General features: G+C 33.4%; 1 protein-coding gene across 3 annotated transcripts in view; it reads left to right on the top strand.

The window, feature by feature from the left end:
* Positions 1 to 22,770, top strand: part of LOC118197065 (zinc phosphodiesterase ELAC protein 2-like) — an 86,229-nt gene that overhangs the window by 5,324 nt on the left and 58,135 nt on the right. For 2 of the 3 annotated variants that reach the window (XM_035368543.2, XM_035368542.2), the window contains 3 exons: positions 901 to 951; positions 11,352 to 11,422; positions 16,731 to 16,795. In XM_035368543.2, coding sequence (XP_035224434.1) covers positions 901 to 951; positions 11,352 to 11,422; positions 16,731 to 16,795 — 187 coding nt within the window. The remainder of the gene's footprint in view (positions 1 to 900; positions 952 to 11,351; positions 11,423 to 16,730; positions 16,796 to 22,770) is intronic. The other variant, XM_035368544.2, reaches the window with a different exon arrangement.

Genomic DNA, 22,770 nt, shown 5'->3' with positions numbered 1-22,770 from the left:
AACGATACCAAATTCCTACAAACATAAAATTCACAAAATAACAATCATTTAATTAAAATATAATTAAATTCAAAAACACTACTTAAAATATAAATGAGCACATACATTAAATTAATACATACATAAATACCCATTTCGAATTCGCTTTAGTTACGGCCATGGGATCCAAAAATTCACGAACACTGTTTCACACAACACAGAATAAAGCCAAATACAAAATTTCCAGATTTTTTCTCGATTTCCCCCCTTTTCCGATTAAAGAACCGTAATTCTTCCATTAATATCACATGACATATCCCATGATCTGTCATTTCCCTCACACAAAATAATGCGTAATCGGAACTGAGTACTGCTCACATTATTACCAAAGTGCCAGGTAGTAACCTTTATCGCCTCCAAAATGTCGCCAAACTACCAGTTACTATATTGTAAAGATCAACCAATATATCGATGTGTACATGGACAAAGTAAAGGGAGTGTGCAATTCTGGGATATTTTTTTTAAGTGAAAATAGGTCGACGTGTACATGGATAAAGTTAAAAGAATGTGCAATGCCAGTTTTGTGCAGTTCGGGGATTTTTTTTTTTAGTGAAAATAAGTCGATGTGTACATGGATACCGAATTTGTGCAAGTGTTTGTCTTTTTATTTTGGCTCTGTGTAGAAAAATCGCCGCTTCGCAAGCCAAAATAATGAGTCAGAGAATTGCACAAAATCGGTATCCATGTACCACCAAAAATCACCAAGTTTCACCAAGGGGTACCTTAAACTATACTTTTACCAAAATTGGAATTCCACTCAATATATAGGCATTTATGCAATCTCGTTAATTTTTTTTAGTTTCAGAAAATATGAATTTGATATTTTATTATCTCTAATTATTTTCATCTAATTTGTTTCAGTTACTTATTCAATTGTGGTGAAGGTGTTGGAAGACTATGTAGAGAATATGAGTAAGTTCAGTACTTTTTTTTACACCTAGAATTTCTTTCAAACTTGAAATGGTAAATAACTTATTATGATATTTGAATAATTTTTCTGTTTTCAGTACAGTTTTTAACTTGAGCACACAATTTAATATTTGGTAATTATTTTGCCATCATGATGTCAAATCATAAATGTATTAATTTTGTAATGATATTATATGATAATGATATTATATTTGGTACTTTGGTATTATCACAACCACCGTGACGAAATTTAGTGATTTTTTGAAGAAGAATGGTAATTTTAAATTAGAGAAAGGGTACAACTCTGATATACGCCCTAATTTCACCAAATGAGGCGAAATGTGTTCTGCGCTGGTTTTTGGTGCGATTGCGTGTTGTATGGCAACCCTGTTGATGTTGAAAAATCTTTCGCTGGTTCGCGTCATGCTCTGTGTCTGAGAAGATAGGGGGAAAAGATAAAATGGGGAAATTGTTGAATTGAAGTTCGGCAAAAGGAAATTCCATCGTGGCCATCCTGTTGAGGGACAGTGGGTATTATTTTTAATGGCTGTGCATAATAGAATTAGGGATAATAGAAGTAGGGATTTGTGATTTTATTTATTTGTGAACCATAGTATGAATTTTCTGGATAGTGTGTCTGGCTGTTATATAAATAGGTACAACTCTGATAAACACTCTAATTTCACCAAATGTGGCAATATGTGTTTTGTGCTGGTTTTTGGCGCGACTGCATGTTGTATGGCAACCATGTCGACGTTGAAAAATCTTTTGGTAGAGTAGTTTAATTGCTAGTTGGTTCGTGTCGCGTGTGTTTTTGAAATGGCCTATGTTGCGATGATAGACGTGGTGGGAAGGTTTCAGCAGCGTATTTTAGATTGTGTGCAGAGTAAATTTAGTATGAAAAGGTATGATGTTGCAGTTGTTTACGAGTCTTTTGTTCACGGATGTATTTATGGGGATCGTAGTGTATTTTTGGAATTTCTGTGGGAGTCGGGACTTTTAAAACGGAGTTTGACGTGTCCGAAATACGGAGCTGATATGAGAACTCGGACGAAAAAAGGTGTTTCTGATAGACTTGTGTGGGTTTGCAGTAAAATTGTTGCTAATAAAGTATGTGGGTGTCAGCGGAGTTTAAGGTTTGGATCTTGGTTTTCGTGTAGCAAGTTAACGTTGGAGGAAGTTTTTATTGTTACTTTTGAAATTTTGAATTGTAGGAAGGCATGTGATATAGCAAAATCATGGAAGTTTTCTTCACAGACGTTGTGTGACTGGCGAAATTTTATTAACGAATGTATTTTGGACTTTGTATCTGAGAAGATAGGGGAAAGATATTTCTGCTTTTAAAAGAAGCTTTAATTATGGTAAGTGCATCTTATTTTATTGTTTTTATTTTGTAGAATGTTATATTCATTGTTTTTTGTATGAATTTCTGTTTTTATTATTGTTTTTTGAATTGTCTGAAATTTATTTTAGTTTATTTTCTTGATTTGTTTTTAGTGTAGATTGTGCAATTCGTAGATGTTTTTTAAAGTTGAAACAGAACGCTGTGTACATGGTATTCTTTGAAATTTATTGTTGTTATGTTAATTTATTAAAGCGGGGTGTGCATAGTTCATAGATTCATTCGTTGCCTACAGTGTGCCATTCGTAGATGTTTTTTTAAGTTAAAACATGTCGCTGTGTACATGGATTCTTCTCAAATATTTTTGGTTAGAAACTTTATGTTTTTGCTATCTAAATTTTTTGTTTTTGTTTTGGATTTTTAGCTTAAATCGTGTGTTCAAAACGTAGTTTTTGCATGTGCGAAAACCGCGTTTTTGGAGACATTTTAGGCTTTAAGTTTGAAATCTAGACAAAACATTTAGATAGTTATATGGCAGCGTGGAGTTTGGCATTTGGTGACTTGAGGGCGTATATCAGAGTAGTTCCAGAGAAAGTTATTTATTTCTTATCATACATGTTATTAGGTACATATTTTAATTTTAGTTCATATTTATCCCAGAAAAAATTTTTATAAAACTATTTACAAATGGTATTCCAGTCTACCACAGTATTGCCGGCCATTTCTGACTCTTATAATCAAACTTTAACACTTGTTAATTCTTTACTGCAGCAGAATATAAATCTGATTGTTGTAGTAAAGGGCCCCCCGGGGGAAAGCGATTGGAATACGATTAGAAATGCGATTTCATGATAATTAGTGCTTAAAAATCGCAATTTACGAATACTGATTCTTTGTCTTTGATTTCTAGTGCTTTCCCAGGGCTCGGGTACCTTGGCGTAGTCGGGGGGCTCCCTCTTTATAGAGGGTCAAAATCCTGAGCCTTACGAGCCGACTACTTCTGACTGACTTGGTGTGAACCCCAGGGTACCAAGTCAGTCTTACCCTGGCATTTGGACATTATTTTCTTGGCTTATCTTAGTGATTAATCATAATGGATCCAAAAGACATTCTTAAAGAACGTCAGGCCTATGTGGCCAACCTCGAAACTATTCTTAAAAATAAGGCCAGTGGACTAAATAAAAATGTGGCCGCAGACATTAGACATCAGTTTCAACTGATGTTTAACTTATTAACAGAACAATGTGTTGAAATGGCCCAACTAGAAGGCCAACTTCAAGCCTCAGTCAATAATAATCAAGTAAAAGACTCATACGCCGAAATTTTAAAACGCCCAAAATGAGATCATTCTAGGTCCAGAAAAAGACCAGACAAACAATTTATCACCATCCTCTACCCTACAAAGGATGGGGATAAAACAGACTCGATAAAGAAAAAAGTACTAAAGTCAATTGATCCCTCTAAACTCCACATTGGAGTCAAACGAGTCAAACAAGTCTCGAAAGGAGGACTTCTCATAGAGACAAACAAAGAAACCGATCTCGAGATTTTGGAAAAAGAAATTAGCTCTGTACCAGAATTAAAAGAGGAACTCCAAATAGTCAGACCACTAAAACGGTCTCCAAGAATAATTATCTACGATATCCCGAAGGATATCACAAAAGAAGAGTTATTAACATCATTAAAGGCTCAAAATGAAGAACTTGTTGGGAAAGGTTTAACGGTTAAATTCCCCATTAAACAAAAGAATAAAAACCACTGGGTGTGCGAGGTCACTCCAGAAATTTTCAAGCAACTCCAAAAAATTAAAAAGGTATGCATTAATTGGGAACAATTCAGCATCAAAGAATATAAGACCCACACAATGCTTTAAGTGCTGCCAATTTAGGCATATCTCAAAGCAATGTCAGACGGAAGAAGCGTGTGGTCATTGTGGCGAGGTGGGCCACTCTCACAAAGACTGCGATAGCTAAACTCTCAAATGTATTAATTGTGCGGAACGAAACGCCAACAATGAGCAACAATACGATGAAGGACATTCAAGTTTCGATAAAAATTGCCCTTGTCGCACTTTAGAATTAGACGAACTTAAGAAACGCATAAATTATGGATAATTATCCTCAAAAGAATTATTTAAGAGCAATACAAATCAACTTAGCACGCTCTCATGTTGCTACCGCACAACTTAAAGTGCATATTTTTGATTATGATTTGGTCTTTGTGCAAGAACCTTACTGCATTGACAACAAACCGGTTGGTTTTCCTTTACAAACTAAAGTCATCTCAACAATTGACGGACTTCCAAAAACGGCCACTGTGGTCGTAAATCCTAACCTCATGGTTCTTAACACGCTGACCACTCCAACTTTGAATATCGTAAAACTGAAATTTGAACAAAGATCTTTAACGGTATTTAATTGCTATAGCCCACCAATCACGGACCTTACAGACTTAACTTCTCTCCTCGACTTAGTCGAGAGAAACTTATGAAACAATAAAGACAATATCATTCTGGGTGACCTAAATGCTAAAAGTGAACTATGGGATTCTCCATTCGAAGACCCCAGAGGCAGAATGGTCAGAGAATTTCTGATTTCTAGACAATTTATTATTGAAAATGATCCACAAGGTCCCCCAACATACAATTGTTAGAGGAAAAAGCTGGATAGATTTAACAGCATGCCAAGGAAATATAATTCATGAATGGCGAGTCTTGGACGATCCATCGCTCAGCAATCATTGCTACGTTTCTTTTGAAATCTCTTATGATAAAAGCTCAAAACAATCCATAAGAAGGAAGTATAAATTGAATAAGATGGATTGGCTTACACTTAAAGAACAGCTTGGTAGTTACTTTTCAGCCATCAATCCTCAACATGTGAAAGATACAGTCGACTTAAACGCCTTAATAATTATTTGGACTCAAAAAATCCAAGATATCTGTGACCAAGCAATAAAAGCAAAGGGAAAATTCCTCAACGTTCAACACAAAGGAGTCCCTTGGTGGACTCAATCGCTTAATATTATGCGGAAAAGAATTTTAGCAGAAAGAAAACGCTATCAGCGTTGTATTCAAGATGATAATCTAAGAGCTTATTATAAGACTATTTACAAGAAAGACTTAGCCAAATACAAGCGAGAAATTCTTCGTTCCAAAAGAACATGTTGGAAAAATTACTTAGAAAGCATAGATCCAAAATCTCCATTTGGCATTCATTATGATTTGGCAAAAGGAAATATCTCCCTACCTTTTCAAATTAAAGCGCTTCTTAAACCTGACAATTCAAAGACTGAGACCATTGATGAGACTCTTAAATTGTTGCCGGCGCACCACTTCCCAGCTGATGACCAGAGCACAGATTCAATAGAACATAGACATATAAGAACTCAAATTAAGACTCGATATGGTGCTAAGCGAGACCTTCCGTTCACCAAACAGGAAGTTGAATTCACGATTAAGTCACTTAATTCAGGTAAAGCTCCTGGATTGGACAACCTTCCTAAAGAAATAATCTTAGAAGTATTCTACGCCAACCCAATAGTACACACGGTACTATTTAATGAACTCCTTAGAAGAGGTATTTTTCCAGATTGCTGGAAAACCGCTAAACTTGTTCTCTTTTCTAAAGAAGGCAAAAATTTGGAACTTCCAGAAGCATACAGACCAATATGTCTACTAAATACATGGAGTAAAGTTTATGACAAGCTAATTACTAATAGGCTAAACTATTACCTATTTTCAAACAACAAACTCAGTAATAAACAGTACGGCTTCACGGCTGGAGTCTGTTCCACAGACGCCATAAAAGACATAATTGACGCAGTTGAAAACAACCGGAAAAATAACTGCTATACGAACATTATATCTCTTGATATTAAAAGCGCTTTTAATAATATTTGGTGGCCTTTTCTTCTGCAAGAATTGAGAAATCTTTTATGTCCTATCAACCTATATAAAGTAATTGAATCAATGTTGGAAAATAGAAAAATTATCTATGAAGTCAACAACACTTCTCTTTCTCATTCTCAAGAAAAAGGCTGTGTCCAAGGTTCAAACTCCTGACCATTTTTTTGGAATATTGTGATGAATACTGCACTCCAAATAGACTATGGAGAGGGAGTACAAATACAAGCCTATGCAGACGATGTACTATCCATAGTCTCAGGAGCTACCCACCAACAAATCTATACCAGAGCCAATAACGCCCTAACACTGATAACTGAATGGGCGAAGAACAGCAAACTTAATTTCTCCCCGGAGAAATCTAGCTCAATGTTTATCGCTGTTAAAAAGAGGGGTGCAGCATACTCAGCCCCCACAATAAAGCTGAACGGCACCCCCATTAAAAGGTGCAAACAAATTAACTACTTAGGCATAATAATAGATGAATGCCTTACTTGGCTTCCCCATCTAGATTACATAAAAACAAAAGTATGTAAGATTATTAATCGACTTATGAAATTTCCTGGCCTCTCTAAAGCAGTTATGAAAGAACTTTACAAACGAGCTATAGAAAGAACAGCAGTATACGCCTGTGCAGCCTGGTGATTCCCACCAACTTTAAAATGCGAAATAAAGCGAATACTATACAAAGAGTTGCCCTACTAGCCATGACAAAATGTTATAAAACTGTTCCGACTTCTGCTCTACAAATTTTAGCCGGTCTGATCCCACTAGATATTAAACTGGATCAAGAAAGTGCTATTCAAAGAACCAAAAGAGGCTGGTCAGATTTTACATTTGAAAATCTTCACTTCACAAAAGAAACCCTTGATTTTCCCAAGTATAAATGGTCCATACATCCTGCATTAATAAAGACATATGAATGGGATGATCACTTACCAATAAATAGAAATTACGAATTATTCACGGACAGCTCCAAATCTGAAGATGGCACAGGAGCGGGTTTTTGTGTCTATTGGAACGGCACATTGAAAGCTGAATTTGCTTTTCAACTAAACCCTAACTGCTCAGTATATCAAGCTGAAACTCAAGCATTGAAATTAGCCCTTAATTGGCTAATAACAAATAAGCATACAGCCCACATCTATACTGATAGTCAAGCTGTTTTGAAATCATTGAAAAAATTCGACATCCTGAACCAAGAAATTATGGAAGTTAAAAAGCTCGTCTTCCAAACTAAAGCTAAACTACATTGGATAAGAGGCCTCTGTAAACTACATTACAGAGGTAATGAAAAAGCAGACGAACTCGCCAAAAAAGGTATCTCCTCTGAAGTGCACATAGAATGCAAACTTCCTCTGAGTTTCATAGTAAGGCAAGCTAAAGAAAAAGCTCTCACTCTGTGGCAACTTCGATGGCAAGAAGAAGATACGGGCAGATCAACATTCAAGATTCTTCCTAGAATCTCCGAAAAAAGACACTTTAACGATTTCTTTCTGAATCAATTGCTTTCAAACCATGGAGCCTTCCCTAGCTACTTCAACAGATTTAAACTCAAGATGCCACCTAGCCGCTGTACATTTGGACAAGTAGCAGTGGATGCACTACACATGATTCTTCAATGTCCGAGTTTGGACAGAAAAAGAAAAGAACTTTTTCCTCACTCTTTGAATCTCGACCTATTATGTAAATTAATTTTAATTGATAAAGGTCGCCAACTGCTCTCCAAATTTATGGAATTCTTGTACTCTAATGAGAATACAATTTATGTATAATATAATATAATTATGGCTTGAAAATGAAATTCTTATATCCTGATTCTCCATTATAAGCTTAATCTATGTTTTTCATGTTCTATCAGAATTGTAACAAAACTATCGCTTTCTATCAATATTGTTCATGTACACTGATTATGTATTACATATAATGTTGTTTGTCAAAATATGATTAATCTCTGTAAATATTCAATTTTTGTAAATAAAGATGTTGGCGAGGTCAATACATCTTTCAGTTAGCGGACCTCAAAATTTGCTAGGAATTAAATTCTTAATAACTGTATTTAAAAATTATAATTTAAATTTCTTTAGCATAGTTTTGGCTGATTAGTTAATTTTCTTAGCCTATGGCTCCGTTGATACCTCAACACTGAGGTGCGGACTGGATATTCCATTCTTATGTTGTAGTAAAGGGCATATGACTATTCTCAAGCTTATTACAGCTTCGAATGTAACAGGTTCATTACAGTTTTCCATGCTGCATTTCCAAAATACAACGTGATCAAATGCGAATCTGAGCATTCCTGCCTTAGTGGCAAAATGTTATATTCCTGCGAAAATTTCACAGAACTTTCTTCGTTTGCAGGCAAATCCCACAAGCGCATATTTCAAAATTAAGCTGAGACAAAAAATATTGCAATTGGTTTTTAGAGTGTCTAATACAATCAAAACAGCATGTACAAAAATGGTGACGCTGCTTAATCAAACTTATAGTTCTCAATATGGTTAAGTGAAGAATTGTTACGCATATGGGTGCTACAGTTTGGTGACTTCTGATAATGGGCGACTTCTACCAAGATGGCTGCGATAATAATAAAGTACCTTATATATAACTTTGAGTGAAGTCTGTTTAAAGTTATTCTTTAGCATTCTTATCATACATTCATTTTTTGTCTTCTTGTTATTATTAATATTAATTTGCTTTTCTTGAATTTAGAAAGAATGTGAAATTGATGATATCTATGATCTTTTTTTCCCCAAGGAGAATAGATATATTTATTGCAAATAATGCATATGTGAAAGATTTACAACTCATCGTCTAGTCTAGTAATTCAAATTTAATTTATATTTGAGTATATGGCTTATTTAATTGAATTTCATTAGCTGTAAAAAATAGAGTATGAATTATGTTGAAAAATGTTTCTATTGGAATAATTATTTTTGTATGTAATAGTTAAGGATTATACACTCATGTCCATAAATTAAGGATAATGGAAAATCAGGCAAAGGAAGAGTTAGAAGCAAAACAAATTTGACTTATTTGTAAAGCTTATTTATTAAACAAAAGGTAAAGAGCAAAAAAAGATGCTATATGTTTGATATTATTAAAAAAATTAGCGATTTTTTTCTCCCTGGAGCAAATTACAAAAAAAAAAAAAAAAAAAAAACCTATTTACAAAAAACCAATATTACATGATCAAAATCGTAAAAACAACCTTGTATTTAGCGTAGGTATAATGAAACACTCAATCGATTTCGAGGGCAGCTAAAGGTCCCTCCTCATCAGGAGAAAGAAATACTTAGAAAGAAGAAAATAAAGGAGTCACAGAAACACGTGGTCCTTATCAGCACTGCACGTGGTTATAACTAGATTTTTAATCAAAGTTTCACTGGCCGCCTACTTTTACTGAGCCAGGCTATCTGATCAAGCATAAAGGACAAGAAAAAATTAGTGAAGTTAAAATAGGGAGCGAGGGGCAAATGCACCTTACGCTCAAAATCTGAACTTCAAATAATGGAAAGCAACCACTGAATGGAATTTGATACCCTCTGGTAGTACCAAATGCGAGGAGGTAACGCCATCTATCGGCAAAAATAAGTGAGTTAAGATAGTAGAATTTTAAAGGCATTAGGATTGGACTTCAAATCATGAACTAAACCTGCTAAATCTTTGTGAATGTGAAAAGCCTCAAGAAAATCCAATTCACCTATGGAAGAAGCCTTTTGGATAATTTTTGCAGACCCAAAATCAAAATTATGGTTAAAAGTCCAACTATGATACGCAATTGAAGACTTGTTAATTTCGCCTTTTCTGACATAAGATTCATATTCCTTGATACGAAACTTCAACGCTCTTTTTGTTTAGCCAATATATCTTAAACCACACTGACACGATATGGAATCTTGGGGACGTGTCAGTGTGGTTTAAGAAAACATCACACAAGCCCACTGTTGTGGTGTCCACAATGCATGCTCTCTAGTCCAGGCTAACCGCAGGCGACAGTGAGTTGCAGTAAGTGGAACGCATCTGGCAGGTCTACGAGCATATAGACCAATCTGTCCTAAGCGTCTGTACACGGTCTGCCTTGAAATTGGCGTAACAGTGGCTGAAGAGAGCTGACGAGACAGGTCTGAGGCTGTGCTCCGCCTGTTGCTTTTGGCAGTAACTGCCAAATACCGGTCCTCATTCGGCATTGTAACTCTGGGGCGACCTGTGCTGTAATGTCTACTCACATTAGCATCATCTTGGAATCGTTCCCAAAACCTGGAGATGACACTCTGGGCAATTCCAAGTTCATCTGATACTTCCAGTTGAGTACGCCCACATTCCAGACGGCCGATAATTCTACCACGTAAAAAATCATTCAAATGCGTCCTTTGTGTCATAACTATTCGGTTATTGCACTGAAATGCTTATAAAGCGCCTGCGAACAATTTTACTTCTTTGCCTGTATTCCTTATATATCACTCTCTTACACTCTCTTCATTGTGACGTACCATCGGTGTCATCTGGTTACTTCCTGAAATTTGCATATGATTCTTGAAGATGTGTGTAGGGATTTTACAGGTGATATATTTATTTTAGAGTTTGATTTCGCGTGACTCCAAATTATCCTTAATTTATGGACATGAGTGCAGTTAAGCATTACACTTTGCATGTGGATTCTTTGCTAATGAAAAATCTTTTATTAAATTTGTTCAAATTTAAAATAGTTATAAACGATTGTTTTAAGCTGAAGATGTTATTTATTTTAATTTGTGAAAAATGCATATTGCATATATGATAAACATCAGATATCCATTAATTGTGATATTCAGTTTAAGTCAAATTCATAAGTAATAATTTTAAGCTATCTAATATTTATATAGTTATTTTGATATTTGCTTTTAACCCCTTAACTGCCGCGGGCGTATATATACGCCTTGCTCAGCCGATGCGTTAACTGCCCCAGGCGTATATATACGTCCTTCCAAACTGCTATCATTTGCTTTGCGCTGCTACACCTAAAATTATTCGCAAAGTTAACGCATCGGCTGCGCATCTGGGCACATCTGGGGCAGTTAACGCATCGGCTGAGCAAGGCGTATATATACGCCCGCGGCAGTTAAGGGGTTAAATTGATATATCTCTGTTATTATATATCTGTTTTATTTTTTTTAGCATAAATATATCTCAAATCAAACATATTTTTATAACAGAAAAAAGATGGGAAAACCTAAGTGGTTTATCTGGTAAGATTTAATTTCTGTTTTGATTTTTTAAATAGTACTCTATGTTAAATATTGTATATGTAATGGGATGATTTTGGAAAGCTGCAGTGGATTGGTGATGGTTCTTTGTGTTGTAATAACTTGAAGAGGCTTTATAGCGTAGTTTCTTGAGATTGCATAGCAAAGTAAACCTAGAAGATGGGAAGACAATTTATTTCTTGATAACTACTTCTTACGGGGAAAGTGCAGAATCGTCCACTGCTTGGCGCGTTTTTACGAATTGCACATACTCGGTATCCATGTACACATCGACCTGTTTTCACTTTAAAAAAAATGCCAGAATTGCACAAAAATGGCATTGCACACCCACTTGACTTTATCCATGTACAGTATTTTCACTTAAAAAGTCAAAGAAAATTGACAAAACCCCAATTCTTCTTACTCTTGTAAAAAGCGCCAATCAAATAAGTGGGCGATTCTGCACTTTAGCCCTTCTTACAAGACCTCAAAATTATGAGTGCATTGTGCACCTCGCAATTCTGTGCAGCTTACATTTTCAGAACAATGTACAATAGTTAGCACATGCTAAATGACACATTTAACCAGCAGTGAGCAGAGTAGAAAAAAGGCTGCACAATAGTAGCAGCAATATTCATAGTAAAAAGTTTCTTTAATCTGATTGGATGAGACCCATCTATATTGCAGCATAATTACATAAGAAAACATTAAACAGATTAATTTTCAAAGATGCAGTCAAATAAAATTATTATAAATAATATAAAAAACAATTTCTACTTTTAGAAGAGAAAAGCAAAATGGGGAATAAAAATGAGCTATTGCCAATTTAATCGTTTTCTTTCATATTTTATATCTTACATATCCCTCCTACTTCAAAGAGAAAAAGATTTGGGGATAGAAAAGTCTTAGAAGCATTAAAGTGTTAGTAAAACAAGGGAAACATAATTTTGATAAAATATCATACAATGCAATGCTGATCTAAATTTTGTACATAATATTTTTGTCCAATAAATATAAATTTTAAAGTTCTATTGAAGTTTTCAGTACAGTTTTTAAGATTTGCAAGTTTATTTTTCTATAGAAATGCTATAAAGGCCTGTCCTAATTTTATCAAGAAATAAATGCTAAAGTTCACTCCTCTTGGAAACCTTGCTTTTATTTAATAATGTAATTTGCATGGTCCTTCTCTTGAAAGTCTTATAAAAACTGTTTACTCTATAGGAAAAAAAAATTTTTTTCTCACACATCCATGAAATTAAAATTAATTATTTACACATTATAAAACAATCCACATTTTCCTTTTGTAAAGCAATGTAAAATTGACTTTAGAAATTAATAAACTTAGAAAAGTGGCAAAATAGTACAACAGCAAAATAACTTTGATAAAAATTTGCAGATTCCCACAAATAAATCAGCGTAACTACTAACAGATTCTTCATTATTTCATTTATTCAAATATAATGCAGGGCTCTAACATTTGGTGGCAACAATTTAAAAAGTGATATGCCATTTATAGTGATTCGACACAAAATGCCAAAATGGAATTATTAACCCTGCTGGGCTAATGCCCTTTGGGCTAATAAGCAAAAATTCTCATTAAGACTAGTAACTTGTATGTTCAAGTTACTTAGAAATTTAGTGAATAATGATTTAAAATTATCCTACAATAATAATAAAAATAAGAATTTAATGTTTATATGTGTGGTAGCACTTTGTGCTAAAATTATAGCTAGAGAAGCATGACGGGAGAAGCAATTGGCTAGTTCATAGCCGTAGCTGACTCACCTAAAAAAATTAATTTAATTATTAAGAGTATACCTAGGATAACAGGCAGATCCTATCACTGGCTATATCCTTCCTAAGGAGAGCTTGCCAGGAGTAATACATATAGTGTGGTTCTTGGATCAGAGTACCACCAAATATAACTTTTGTCTTCTAAGAATTCCTTTTTCTGGCTAGATTGCAAAACATGGTTCAGATTTTTTCCTCTCCTTGTCTCTGGGCTTTGGGCGACATAACATAAAAAAAATTTAGCAGAAAACTGAGAAAAAGTAAAGGGTAAGTTAAGAAAAGATTGAGTGATTGTTAAGATAAGAAAAGATTGCTTCCATCCAAAGCAACTTTCTGGAAACTCTCAAGATGGGACAGAAGACAAGGGTGACAACAAAGAAATGCATGATACGACCTTCTTCAAATATTTGGGAACTGATGAAGATATTCAGACTTGCTACGAAAAGAGTGATGTATAGATCATCAAAGTCAACAGAGAAAACAAAGAAATTAGTGAAAATGAAAGTGAATCCGAAGTTGAAAATCCCGATGCTGGTACCAGCAGCAGCAGAGTCTTGAGAAGCATTAAAAATTTTGGAAAGAATTCTCAAACTTAAAGGTGGAGATACAGAAAGTTATGAGCAATGTCGTATCTTGGAAATGACTGTTGAAAAGTTAGTAACAAGAAACTCAAAAACAAAAAATTCAAATGGATAAATATTTAAATAATGTTTAATATGCTTACATATTGTATTGATCTTTGTAACACGTTGAAATAATTATTTTTCTGAATTAAGATGGCTTTTGTCATCCATGAAAAAAATAAATGAAAATTTTATATTAAAAAAGTGTATATTAACATATAAAATATTTACATATTAAACATTATATCAAAAAAGAGTATTAATCTCAACAGTAGAGCTGTATGCAAGTAGAGTGAGGATCAGGTATATGCACATTTCATTCATAAAAATCTATTTAAATCTTAGAAATCTATTTTTAAAAATTTTATTTTTATATCCCCCCCCAAAAAAAAATATGCAACCTTGTATCCCTAACTGAAATGAAATCCTGCATGCGGCACAATACCACATATAAAATTCAACCGCTTTGTATCATCAAATAAAGTCAGAACAAACGTGATCATATTAACCGGTACCCACTGTATATTTTCCCCTTGAAAAGTAAAATATAAAACATACTTTTGTCAACAAAACTAAATTGTGGAATTATTATTTTTTTTTTTTATTTTCCTAAATGCACAATCTATATCCATTTCATCTTCCCCCCCAAAAAAATTTAATAAAATCAAATCTAGACTCTAAAACTAAAGCATTATATTTTCTTTATGTATGTAAAGCATGATATAGTTCTTTAAATGTGGAATATTATAAGCCAATCTGCAAATCATAACACATGCATCTAAGTTATTTTGGCATGCCAGTGGTTAAGAGCATAAGAATTGTAATTTATAACTTATTATTTATATTTTATACCTTTCCTTGCAGTAAATCATAAACTTAACACACCATACAGTTTGGACTACATGTATAATGATTAACTCACTCAGTCTGGTCTGATGCTTGCAAAGATATATTTCTGTAATTTTTAAATAAGCAGCTGAATGTTGAAGTGTTTGTTGAAAAAATGTTTAGGCATCCAAACATGTCATGCACATTCTTGCTGCCTACTCGCTCTTCGATACCTCTCTTTTACCTCAAAGACAGCAGTGTTTACCACTTAGCATTCTCTGCTGGATAACCCACTTGTGCCACAGTTTTGAAGGAAAATTTCCCAGGGGACAGCTTCAAAGGTCTCCCACCTCTCTTCCCTTTCCACCAATCGCTCTGAAGGACTTTGCAGCTCGACAATATTTAAGTACTCCTTCACTTCAAAGACTATACTTAACAAACATCCATACTTTACCCATGATTCAAACATGGGCCTTAGACTATGGTAGCCAGCTCCTCTAGTACTATGCACTAACAAGGTGGCTATTGTTATATGTTTGTATGAATAATAATTGAAGAACATTCTAGTAAGACAGTTATTAAATTGTGTATATAATCTTGTATCATGCCTGAGATCCGTAGTAGAGTCGCAGATGCTAACCGATGTTTTTTTAGTCTAAAAAGATACTTGAAGTCTAACTTCACTAGCAGAAAAACGAAGATTTTAATTTACAAAAGCTTAATCAGACCCATTCTTACATACTCTGCTAAGACTTGGCAATGACAGAAAAAGCTAAAAGTATCATTTCTGTCTTTTTTGAGAAATTTTGATAAGTATTTTTGGTAGCATAAAATGTAACAATATCTGGAGAAGAACTAACTCTGAATTCTATAAATCTTTTAAGGAAATAGACGTAGTAAAATATATAAGGATTCAGAGAATTAAATGGGCAGGACACCTGTGCAGAATGGATGAAAATCTAGTAACTATAAAGATCTTCTCGGCCAGACCATTCGGCACCCGAAAAAGAGGGAGACCTAAACTTAGATGGCTTGACTGTTTGGAAACAGACTTAAGAATTTTAAAAATAATCAATTGGATGTCCATGGCCAGGGATAGAAGAGCTTGGGATTCGATTCTGAGGAAGGCAAGGGCCCATCCTGGGCTGTTTGGCCATTGAAGGAGAAGAAGAATCTTGTATCTCCATTATAATATTCCTTCATCCTGTACAACTGATTAAAAAATTATTAGGGCATGTTCTTCTCTTCTGTGTAATTCTTAATTGACACAATTTACTCTTGTTCGCTAAAAGATTGCAAATTGATTAATAAAAGAATTTTTTATATTAGTATTATAATGTAACATATAAAATGTATGTGAAGAAATGCAAGATATATAATTTACTGCCACAATATTTCCTTGTAAAAAAATGGCATGCTAAACTGAGAATTTCTCCTGTTGGGGGCAGGTAATGAAGTCTTAATGATTCTACCATCACAGAATGTTTTCTGAAGGTCTTTGGCCAGATCGTATTTGACACAATTCTCATTTTTTTCCTAAATGTGCTCAATTATACCAGATTTCCATTTTTGGAAATCTGGTATTTGAATCTGGAATTTGGTATTTGGAAATCTGGTAAGATTTCCATCCTTGAATTCTTTCTAAGGTAAAAACATTGCAAGTGATTACATTGAGAGGTTAGGAGTTCTCTGAAATAGCAGACTCCTATTTCATATTAAAAACCACTGTATTTTGTTGGCTATGTGGGCACAGCATTATTAAGCATTTGAACTTCTCACTGTCCTACAAGAACTTCAGCATGATGACAACAGTAACTGAATGGATTATTATTTATATTAATGCAATCAATTTCTGCAGTAGATTTTTTTGTGACTTTCTAATATTATCAGTATTAATCATAAATTTATCATTCCTGATCGGAAATTAAATATTTCTAAAGGTCATATCAATAAGTAGAGATTTTCTGTGAGGCTTTGGTAGATCTGCATTCATCTTTCTTTTACTGAATGAATTGCTACATTTTGACAATTTAAAGTATATGTGTAATTTTTCTTTATTTCATCTTTAGATATAATTGTCACAAATGAGACATTTGGAATTCAGAACATGTATATGCATGGACCACCAGGCATTGTAGGTATTTTTTCCCCACAAATATATAATACATTATTATTTTTTGATGGAAAAAAATTGTGATTAGAATAAAATCTTTTTGTTTGATTTTTTTATTAGATATTACTGTAAATTTCTGTAAATATTTAAATTCATTTCTCTGCACGCTTGTTTTTGTAATTCATTGGTATTTTGTTTTATGTATTCATTTGTTATATTTTTGCATTTAGATTAGTTGATTTAGTATATATTTTATGTGCAATTGGAATTTTGGCCACATGATTTGTATATAAATGTTATTGCTTTTATTGTAGTTATTTAAAATATGAATCCAGTGATGTTTAAATTGTTAAAACAGTTCAACAAGAAAGAGAAATATGGAAAAAAATGCTTCACATGGGCTAATAAATTTTGGCAGTTTTTTGCTGACTTGGATGCCTAGAACTTTTGAGAGAACACATTTTCATTCAAAGTCCTAGGCCCAATTTTTCAGAACTTCCAGAAGTCAGTGCAGCACCATATAAAATTGTTCCAAGAGTCAAGAAGAGTCAATGGTTACTCAAGTCTAGATATTGTATGCTAAGACAATTAGCCAAACTGTGCTTTAGAATTTACTTTGTGAATGATTTTTTTCATGTACTGATGGGAATTTACATAATAACCAGGTTTTTCTTGAGCTGTTTACAACTATTAACTTTTACTATGCACCATATTTGTTTGTAATAAATTGTCGGTTTCTTCCAGCTCATCTAGAGTAGCGTACTCAACCTGGGGTAGGAATTCACCTAGGGATAGGTAAAATGGTCTCAGGGGATGCGTGGAAACAAGATGTAATGGTGGGCATTGATAGATAGATTGAACTTAAAAGATATAAAGCTGTTGTAACAACTGGCATTTTCAATCCAATCTGTGGATCTACCACCAAACTACTGGAGAAGACATCCAGTTTAAAAGTATTGTAAGTGCTCCAATGTTGCACAGATGCTATATATTTACCAGCATTCATTCCTTCTCCGGGATTTGAACCCAGACCCAACACTACCACAGCTAGCATCGCTAACCAGTATATATACATCAATCAGGGTAGCAGACTAAAGAGCAGATAAAAATTATGGAAATAATTGGTGCTAAATAGGAAAGAAGTAGCAAGGAATGCTGTTGAAATGAAAGACAGTTCATCATTGGCCCTTTCTGACATGGAGAACATAATAGCAATAAATACCACTGAAATGAAAGAAAGCATTGCTTCTGTTAAAGGAGAAATTGTGACTGCTGTGAACGAGAAAGCAGCCACCATAAAAGAAAAGCTTTAGAAAAAGCTAAAGACTGTAAATTAAGAAATCGCCCATTTCAATGAAAATATATCTTCTATTAATGACAGACTCTGGAGAGAAATTTAAAGATTAGAAAAGAAATTCATGAACCAGCTTCATCTGTAAACAACAACCTCGTCTCAGAGTTGTATGATCTATGCACTAGCTCATCCTGCTGTAACATTCTGGTTCAGTCATCTCATTCAGAAATCAAACTCTCACCATCGCAAACCAGTTTGAAATGATTTCATAAGCAAGTTAGTGAAACTCCATCATCAAAGCCTTAAATGTGGCTGCTTCTTTATGAGATGAGCTGCAGACATCCTGCTGATGAAAAACATTCAAATATTAATACTTTAGTTAAGGCTTTAGAATTACCACATAATTTTCCCATTGGGGTAAAACTTTCTCAAGGATTACCATCAACTGCAGCTTAAGACCTGAAAATCTAAATTAGAAGAGACCCTTCAAGAACTAGTGGCTGATGTTGAAAAATTAACTCAGCTGGCATTTTTGGATAGTAGTTAGGAAATGAAAGACACATTACTTCTCAAGTATTTAGTCAACATTATTAAGCACCATGATATACAACATGCACTCTAACTAATGGACAAAAAAGATCTGAAAATTGTGTGTGTATGCCATGAAAGTGAAGGTTGCACGAGAAGTCAGCAGAAGAGACTTTTGTGATGTAAGGGGTGTCAACAGTGCAGATAACTGACTGCTTGCTTAGAGTGGTGATAGAAGTGAGGAAAAGACTGGAGAAAGTAGACAAAGTAAAGAATCAAACAACCACAAACTAAATTAAGATGCTTGAGCTGTTGCAGGGAGGACTTGTATGAAGACAGTGACCTTGCACATAAAAGACTAAGGAGTAAACATTTTATGAAAGCAGAAAACTTTCTACAGCTAGTATCATCAAATCTTCATGAAAGAAAGCATGGATTCTAAGTTGAAGTAGAAATAAACAGCAGATGTAGTCTGGCAAATGGAGTATACTGGAATAAAACGTACATAGAAACCTGCTGTATATGCTTCATTTTTTACTGCTGCTTCATTTTTTACTCTACAGACTGTGAATGGAGGGAAAATATTAGTGCATGGAAAAATGAGTGGGCACATAAGTTTGTATTTTGATTTGTGAGTACACATGGTATTTGTTTTATATAGCAGATTTCATGCATCTTTGGATTTTTTAAAGAAATATGGATTTTGCTTAGAATAAAAAATAATGAACTCTGCTCCTCTAATGAAAAAATCCCAGTGTTTAGAATGAATGGAAATGGAACAAGTTAGTTGTTACAAGATAACTGCTGATAATAATATTACTACTCTGTAAACAGATTTCATCAATAGTGGTACAGTTAAAAATTGGAAGAAGTGCTACATAGAAATTTCAAATTTTCCTAAGGATAATACACATTTGAAAGAACTTTTCAACTGCAGCTTAGCGGAAGAAGTGCACTGTTCAAAACTGCCAGTATATGTGACAGGCTGCAGTCTTACGAAAGGAGAGGAAATTGTTCATATTCTCCTATAACAAGTATCATGCAAAGTTCCATTAATCAAATGCACATTCCAACCTAACTAAAAGATTAAACTGAATGCGCAAAACTAACTGCTATCAAATTCAAGCTACTAGTCATTTAATAGAAGAATTTAAGGAAATATTTTAACTTCCTGTAGCAATGTTGGTCACATAAACGTGAGATTATAATTCTGATTACAAAGTAATTACACAGTCAAATTACAATTACATATTAATTTTGAAATCTAATAACAGTGTAACTACAATCATATTGTAATAATAATTACAAAGTAATTGTATAATCTAATTACAATTACAATGTGATTGTGACTATAATTGCAGTAGGTAATTACAGTTACATGTTTAGGAAAATAACTGCCCTCATATTTTCAATTAAACAGCCTAGGAAAACTGCAAATTGAAAATTGCAGTAAATGGCAGTCACATTTTGGATAAAGGATTTCTCCTCATCCAAAACTTGCTATCTAAAATGGTTCACCATTTTGGCTGGTAAGTTTTTAAATTAATGGAAAGGGATAATTGCATATAAGAAAATTATTAGTATGCTCCATCTGGAATCATCTTGCTTAATTTCTGCATGTACTACAGCTTGTAATAGCAACATACATTATTGACTAATCCTTTGTTAAATATTTTATATATCAATTTGAATTTTCAATTAATAAGTAAAAGAAACATAGTTTAAAATGGAAGGTATTTACCAAAACTAGTAATCAAAACTTTTTGATTTTGATTACCGAAACTAATCTTCTCATAGAATTAAATACACATAACTTTATTAAGAAATATGTGTGTTTATGATGCTTGCTGACAGATATGTGAATCTGAATAAGTTAATTAAGGGAAAATAAACAAAGACTGTATATCTTTGGAAAGACGGGCCTTTGTAGAGGATTTGTTAAGAGAAGTCTTTTTTTTTTTTTTTTTTTTTTTTTTTTTTTTTTTTTTTTTTAGTACACAGGAAATTAATCAAGGTAACTTTGTTTGGTTATGAAGTTTGAATTCCATTTTTCTACCTTAGGCGGTAGAAATATGAATGTGATCCATTATCATCCCTCTTAATCACTATGTGTACTAAAAATTTTATTGTTTACAAGTTATTGTATTATTAAATATAAAATAGTTGTGTGTGTGTGTATGATTGAGTTTGTATCCATATGTTTTATATAATATTGTAGATATTTTAGCTCTGAATACAATTACCTTTAAATTATTTTATTCAACTAAAGTGTAAGATATCGACTAAAACACTCCTGATGAGCCGTGGCAATGGTTAGTGATGATTTCTTTCCTGCTTGACGATTTTCTAAAGTTTTAGGAAAATGCATTTTTGAATGCTGATTTTCCTGAAAACATCCAGAAACATGTGCAACACCATATAAATATGGCTCTGAGAACCAGGAAGAGTCAGCTGTTAACTCAAATCTGAGAGACTGTAGTGCAAAGAGAATTCAGTTACATTGTACTTTAAAGTTTGCTCTGTGAGTGGTGTTGGGAGTTTACAGTAGTTCTTGTGTGATAAGGATCTTTTATCTAATACCCTTTGAATTATTTAAGCTGTTAATTTTTTCAATGCACTGTAATCTTTGTCAATAAATTGTCAGTGTCTTCCTGTTTATCTGGAGTGATTGTTTAGAGATATCTATGTATTCATAGCTCTTAACAATATAATTCACAGTAAGCCTTTCCTAGGTGATTTTCTATGTTAATCTAAGTCTGGCGCTTGCAGCCTTTTTTGACCGTAGATCAAAATCATTTTAAATGTGTGTATTAACCGTTTGACTACTACGCAGCGCAAAAGCGCTACGTTCATTTGTCTCGAAAACCGCGACGCAGTTACTTATTTTAGAATGCACTCATGTGACAAAGTATGTGTGAGGTCAGACTGACTATGTTCACACCCACGGAGCAACAAAGACACACTGAAGTGCTGCATCACAGTTTTCGAGACAAATGAACGCAGCGCTTTTGCACCGTTTAGCAGTCAAACGGTTAAGATAACATTTTGGGTCAATGGTATTCTCATTTTAAAACAGTCTTTTTTAGCGAGATAAATTTTTTTGAAAAAAATAGTTACAATACACTCTAAACCTCAAACATAAAAATTAAAATTGTAATTATAATTATAATAAAAACAATCATTAACTGAATGAACTTTACTATTTATTCTCTTCAACATCAATGGCTTCTCTGATGCAGAACTTATGATGTCACTTTATCAAGTTAGGCTTATAGTTAGTTCTCTTAAGATGAATACAAGCATCTGAATTTTCAGTAGTTGAGCTTCTGTTGTTCTTACTTAAAATAAATTTCATGTGCAAAAATACTTGCTCACATTTGTAAGTTGAACTAAACACAGACAAAATGACAAAACCAGTTCTTTAAAATTATGAATTTTGGATTGGTGTTGCCAATTTTATCGATTTGTCCCTGAAGTTATATTGCATTTTTTAATTTTAAAAAATAAAAATGTTTATTCTTTAGTCAAAATTTGTAATCAAACCAAAATGTCATTATTATTATTTATTTTTGCTTTATTTCTTTATGTATTTTACAAGTGCTTGTTTCACATTTATGTATCGTAATTTATTTTTATTTATTATACTTTATTTCTGGAACAAAAGTGGGTCACTTGAAATTCTGAAGTGGGTGACTCAATAACCCGTGGTAGTAGGTTGCTGAGACCTGATTAAAATATTTTATTCTATTAAGTTTGTAAAAAGGTTGTTGCAATTTTGCAGTGATAGTATTTTACTTGACAATTTTTTGTTTTTGATCAGTATTTTGAATGTTTTTTTTTTTTTTTTTTTTTTTTTTGTTGGAGGGTACTTGTCGTTCGAGCTCAAGAAAGTGCAATTAGTTGCCAAATATAAATATTCACAAAAACAAAACTAACTGTAGTAAATGATAAACAGGCAATTCATTCAGTATCTATACTGCACAAGCTATTTCAGATATATTTATGTAGGAAGAGAAGTAATTTATACAATTTTGTTCACAATTTATATTAAATAATAGCAAACAAAATGCATTTAATATATATAGTATTAATTTTTGCATTTAATATAATTAATTATATGAATGATTTATTTAAAATAATATGAAGCAAAATGAGCATTTTGCAATGAAAAGCT

The sequence above is a fragment of the Stegodyphus dumicola genome, chromosome 5 (genome assembly GCF_044657685.1).
Source record: "Stegodyphus dumicola isolate Sdum_Otavi_A_Nest chromosome 5, ASM4465768v1".
In the NCBI taxonomy this organism is placed as follows: Eukaryota; Metazoa; Arthropoda; class Arachnida; order Araneae; family Eresidae; genus Stegodyphus; species Stegodyphus dumicola.
This window is presented reverse-complemented; position numbering and strand designations above follow the sequence as displayed.